The 6,427-nt window shown below is 33.2% G+C and overlaps 1 protein-coding gene across 1 annotated transcript in view; it reads right to left on the bottom strand.

Moving 5' to 3' along the window:
* Positions 1 to 2,231, bottom strand: part of LOC107666958 (gastrula zinc finger protein XlCGF8.2DB-like) — a 21,226-nt gene extending 18,995 nt beyond the window's left edge. The window contains exon 1 of the mRNA XM_016458514.1: positions 2,005 to 2,231. Within this exon, the coding sequence (XP_016314000.1) occupies positions 2,005 to 2,083 (79 nt within the window). The 5' untranslated portion in view covers positions 2,084 to 2,231. The remainder of the gene's footprint in view (positions 1 to 2,004) is intronic.
* Positions 2,232 to 6,427: the final 4,196 nt, after the last annotated feature.

The following is a 6,427-nucleotide window of genomic DNA, read 5'->3' as shown; positions in this document are numbered from 1 at the left end:
GCACATAGTATAAAGGCTTACATGGTTACATTCACTTTATTTGTTTTCATAGCCTTTAATATGTATTGTTTTGGGCAGTAAGTGAAATATATTAAATACAGTTTTTTTTCATCCAAATACAAAAACGAAAATACCGAGATATATACCATACATCGCAAATCGGCCAAAAATTACAGAGATATTAATTTTTGCCCATATCGCCCAGCCCTACTCCTTGCTCCTCGATCCTTGCCTCCTCACCGTGCAATTAGAGAACTGAGATGTCCTACAAGATAGCTGAGCTCGATCGGTTTCCAGGTCATAGGATTGGAGGACGGAGGAGCGAGGAAACGAGGAGGGATATTGAGAAGCACCCTATGCACCTATAGACTGAACACGTAATACACATGCGCATGACGTCACTGTTCACAAATTTGTATTTCTGGTGCTTGTAAACTTTGGAATTTGCACTTTGATACCGGTTTTCAAAAGTTCAATTTCAGGCCCCCAAATTGTTTTGTAGATAAACGGCCAAAATGCATAAAAAGCTTTTTTGTTTTATTTGAAAATTGTGTCTTGTAAACACCTCCTTATCGTGTAATTTACATGACACTATTTTCAACAAAAATTGAAAACGTATGCATTTGGACAGAAGAGATAAAGCATGTCATATTTGTTTTTTTTTGTGCCACGGTAATATAAATCAAAGTACAGTGTCATAAATGTACATTAATTATTTTAGGTGTAAAACAGGTAAACCTTTGCCTGCAAAATATCTGAGATTACACTAATGCAGGGGTCGGCAACCTTTTCGGCATGACGTGCCATTTTTTATTTTTCTGGTTAACCAGCTGACACAGAACAAGATGTCACATGGATTATTTTACAGATCTCCTTGCTACGTTTCTGGAACATTTCAGTTGCGTTGCTGTCTATGCAGGATCAGACAGTTCTCAGATTCCATCAAAAATATCTTAATTTGTGTTCCGAAGATGAACGAAGGTCTTACGGGTTTGAACTGAACTATCCCTTTAAAAACCTCAGCTTTTATAATAAATTTAGATAAGATTGCATATATTAAGTTTATATCAAATAGATGGAAACTGTAGTATTAAATACACTTTATAATAAGATTTTATTTCATACAATTTGACTGTACTTTTATTTAATCCAAACGGTGTTCATATTCAATTTTAAAGGACTTTTAAAACCTACTAGAGATATTCAGCCAAGAATTACAACTAAAAAAAACAAAACAAACAAAAAACTTTTTCTGACGGACTGATATGACAAACACTGTTAAAGGCGTGGTTGACTCTTAACTTTTATAAAGAATATCTCTTTGGATTTGAGACTTTTCTTTGCAACTTTACAGATATTCTTTATGCACCAACAGCTTGTAACACGCCAAAGAAAAAGGAAAAATTGCAATGCATCATATGACCCCTTTAAATGACGCTTCGCGCTCTGTGAACAGTAAACCCGCCTACTTTGATTTGATTGGCCATCTGTCATGTTGACATTAACGAGCGCTGTTAGACCGCTGAGGCTTTGATCTGAAGTGCCTAGTATTGTGCAGCGGTCGCGCGCAAATCCGAAGAATAGCGCAAGTTAATTCTCACACTTTACCAGTATTTATAGCTCCTAGCAGTCTGTGTGACAATGAATAGTCATTACCTCAAAATGTACGTCAGTATGCATTTTTCCCTATTGCTCGCGTACCGTAGGTTGCCGACCCCTGGCCTGCACTAATGTAAAAACAAAGTGAATCTGGTGAGTCTCACATGCTCTGAGATCAACACAGTTTTGCGATTCTAAAAAATAGTGAGCGAAAATAAAATATAAATGTTATCGTTGTCAGTTCCATCCCATTTCTAAGATCTTTGAACGGTAGATTTTTTTAGACATTTTAATGATTAAGGGAAGTAAAACTTTTTAAGGATCCTCAGGCACCCGTCAAGTCTGTTTGCTTAATGTACCACAAAGTCATTAAAGATGAATGAAGAATGAAGGATAAAGATCAACCTCCTTGTTCCTCGTTTTTTATTCTCCAGGTTTCTGGTTCACTCGTGTTCTCCTCACTCTCCTCTTTAACAAACACCATCTTCACAGCAGCAGATCTCAGTTCAGATTATACTCCTCCTCTAGATATTCCTGCTTGCTTCAAAACTTAGTCACGACTAAGAGGATGAGAATATTACAGGTATTTACTGACCTGATTCAAAAACTGTAATTTTCTATTTACAGAAACAACATTTCTAACCGCTTGTATTAAGCCAGCATGACGACAAAACAACACAGAGCGCGCTGAAACTAATCTTCTTCCTCTGAGGTTTAATGGTGTTTGGCAAACAAACGTATGTGTTTTAGCGCCACCCGCTGGACTGGAGTGTGAAGCGACTAGAGGAGGGAAATAATATGAGAGAAATACTTAGCGAGTGTACAGTGCATTCCTTTTCAATCAGCATTGCATAATATTGTTAGGAAATAGTAGTCTGTTTGTGAAATTGACCAGTATAACTATGGAGAACTGGACGCTTGTCAAGCAGACAGATTTTATTTGATTTTTTTCATGAGTTTGAAGACTTCAATATAAAGTATCAACATTTATTATCATTGGACTGCACTCTCACCTACATAAAATAGAAATTCATACACTGCTGTACTACAGCATGTTTGCAAATTTAAATCTGGCACAGCCAACTCTGCTTAACTTCAACACTACCAAAAATAGAAAATGATGTGTTGGCTATATACCCTGATATATTTTTAGATTAAACAAACATGAACATAAGCAGATTCATTTTGAGTAAAAAAAAAAAAAAGAATCTCTGAATCAGAGAAAGTAACAACAGCCTGTTCATAAAACATGATGCCTGTTTACTGATGAGGTGCAGCCACACAGACATTTAAAAAGCATGTTTGGCTTTCTCATATTTGACCAATAAATACTCAAACATTAAATAATTACACTTTTTAAAAACATGTCATATTTACATAAGAGCTCTGCAGAAAATCTGACCTGAAAAAAAAAAAAATGCAGTCAGAGTGCAGGATAAATGTGGAAAAGTCATAACTGAACAGGGCAGAGAACAGCGTGGGGGTATTTTCAAATTAGAAACCAAAAACACAGTTCCTTGTGTTAAAATCGCATTTGTTGAACTACTTTAGAGTAAACTTTAGAATTGTTGAAGGTGTAAAGATGCTACATATAGTATAGTTGTGATTTTGCTGTAAAAACACCTTTTTATTATGTATAGCTAACGGGAGCTGCAGTCTCGTACAAGTACACGTGTCTCCAAAGTGGATTTACATACACCATGTACATCTTACAGACGATTACTAAATGTCTATGTAACATTTCTGACAGGAAAATATTCAATAAGAATTGCAGATGAGCATATCTAATAGACATGAAATAGACGTCTGAGTGAGTGATGTATGTGTTATGTAGTAGAATTCACTGTTGTCAACACTGCTTACATTAGTTGAATGTAAGTAATGTAAATAAACAAATCTACACAGAGTAACTAAACATAAGTTATCTGTTTTATTGGTCCATTAGTACTGTTATTAAATTGAGGAGAATTTGTGTTGGATAATATGCCAGTTTAACACATCACCAACTACCTCAACATGTAATTGTAGTATTGAGCAGATAAATCACAGAGGTGACTTGACTCTTGTCTGGATGTTAAAGGGACAAAAGATAAAATATTTTATTTTGAAATAAAAATCACACTGATGACATCACTTGACTGCCTTCCTCCTATTTCCTGAAGATCTATGAAAAAAGGCCCATGTGAAGTCCACTGTCTCTTTAAATTTTCTCATTTATCTCATGATTTCATATGAAGCATTTAGTGGAAGTCACTGATATGACCTACTTTATTGTTAGGGAATTGTATTAAGGATCTTTGGTCTTATGTATGTCACTGGTGTTTCATTGTGTCATTGGTGTTACTTTTTTTTCTGTCCCATTAAATAAAATGTGTCACATGTGACATGATAATAATTTTACATCCATTGAATTCTGCTTCACTCAAGAGTTAAGATTTAAAGGATTGCATCATTACTTGTTTATAAATGTGTTTACAAATATTTTCATTGTTATAGCAAATACATGGTTGCGCAAATGAACTAACATCATTCAATCACACTTTTAACAAACCTGATTAAAATAAATAAAACAATCTCCTTATTTGTTGCATTATCATTATTTTTCTGTAACTCTGACTACATGTACTAAAAAAATGTAGAAATAATATTTCATAAAAACCCAGGAACGGACACATACAGCACCCCGACCAAAAGCATCTTCCCGCGCCCCTGTAAAAACCTTTAAAATTGCCAAAGAAGTAAGTTAACACCAGTGACAAAAAATAAATAAAAAACGTACATGTAGTCTTTAAATAAATGCACAAAAAAAAAAAAATTTAAGCTGTCATTTATGTGTATTCATAAAGTCAAAAGGTATAATGTGGTCTAAGTTTAAATGTTAAAAAAAGAAATACATTTTAAGACATCTTGCCATACCAAAAGTGGACGTTTCTGTAGAATGACCCACTATTTAGGATTCTTTAATGAATAAAAGTTTAAAAGAAATCTTTTCTAACAATGTAAGTATTTACTATCACTTTAAAGAAAAATCAATTTAACACTTTTTGATGTGATTTCTGAAGATCATGTGACACTGAAGACTGGAGTAATGATGCTGAAAATACAGCTTTGATCTCAGAAATAAATGACATTTTAAAATATACTCACATAGAAAGCAGCTGTTTGAAATTGTAATAATATTTTACAATATGACGTTTTTTTTTTTTTTTGCGTGTGGGTTTTTGATCAAATAAATTCAGCCTTGATATACAATGATGTATTCATAACTATCAAATATATGATGTAAATGACATAAAAAAATAAAATGCCAAATAAGTATTATAAAATATATAATGAAAGTAGTGGTCCCCTGGAGTTGTGTCACTGGTGTTACCGTTTAACAAAAATCATTTATTTTGAAATAGAAATCACACTGATGACATTACTTGACTTCCTTCCTCCTATTTCCTGTAGATCTATGAAAAAAGGCCCATGTGAAGTCCACTGTCTCTTTTCAGTTATCAGAAATTTTCTCATTTATCTCATGATTTCATATGAAGCTTTTAGTGGAAGTCACTGGTATGACCTACTTTATTGTTAGGGAATTGTAAAAAACTAGAATACAAATGGATTAAACTACTTAATTTAGTGAGTATACCATGATTGACAACATGTGGTTTGATACCTTGCAGCAGACATTTTGTAAAATGCATTTTTCATGAAAATTGTCACTGGTGTTACTGTCACTGGTGTTACCTTCCTAATGGGTAACACCAGTAAAGATCAGTTTACGTTGATGCTCTTTTACTAACTGCTTTCACTGATTGCCAAATGTATGCCAAATGTAACAATTTAGTCTTATCTACTTAATTGTAGTTAAAGAATAAGGATCTTTGGTCTTATGTATGTCACTGGTGTTTCATATTGTGTCACTGGTGTTACTTTTTTTCTGTCACATTAAATAAAATGTGTCACATGTGACATGATAATAATTTTACATCCATTGAATTCTGCTTCACTCAAGAGTTAAGATGTAAAGGATTGCATCATTACTTGTTTATAACTGTTTTTACAAATATTTTCATTGTTATAGCAAATACATAGTTGCGCAAATGAACTAACATCATTCAATCACACTTTTAACAAACCTGATTAAAATAAACAAAACATAATCTCCTTACTTGTTGCATTATCATTATTGTTCTGTAACTCTGACTACATGTACTAAAAAATGTAGAAATAATATTTCATAAAAACCTTTAAAATTGCCAGAGAAGTAAGGTAACACCAGTGACAAAAAAATGGTACATGTGGTCTTTAAATAAATGCACAAAAAATATAAAAAATCATTAAGCTGTCATTTATGTGTATTCATAAAGTCAAAAGATAATATAATAATGTGGTCGAAGTTTAAATGTTAAAAAAAAATTTTTTTTAAGACATCTTGCCATACCAAAAGTGGACGTTTCTGTAGAATGACCCCTGTAAGTATTTTGAAACGAAGGGGTACCTATTCTTGTATTACGTGGTATGGCCTAAACAATGATCTTTTGTTTGGGAGTGATTTAGAAAGACAATATACTTTTTAAAATTTTATACTGGTATTTTATTATAGGTCTATGTATTTTTAACCATTCTATTATTAAAGGAAACATGATGGAGATTACTGAAAAACAAAACTGGACGTCTAGTGAAATGAGTTAATGAGTTTCAGCTATGATTTATAATTCACAAGTCAGCTTTCCTTATGAAAGCTTATTCGTCGATTTCAGCAACTTCACACCAGCAACTTCCCAACACCACTATCACCAAATAACTTTGCATGATATACCATCAAGGTTCAATGCAG

Source organism: Sinocyclocheilus anshuiensis, unplaced genomic scaffold (assembly GCF_001515605.1).
Source record: "Sinocyclocheilus anshuiensis isolate Anshui unplaced genomic scaffold, SAMN03320099.WGS_v1.1 scaffold1523, whole genome shotgun sequence".
Classification (NCBI taxonomy): Eukaryota; Metazoa; Chordata; class Actinopteri; order Cypriniformes; family Cyprinidae; genus Sinocyclocheilus; species Sinocyclocheilus anshuiensis.
The sequence above is the reverse complement of the archived record's forward strand: the minus strand, read 5'-3'. Positions and strand labels throughout refer to the sequence as shown.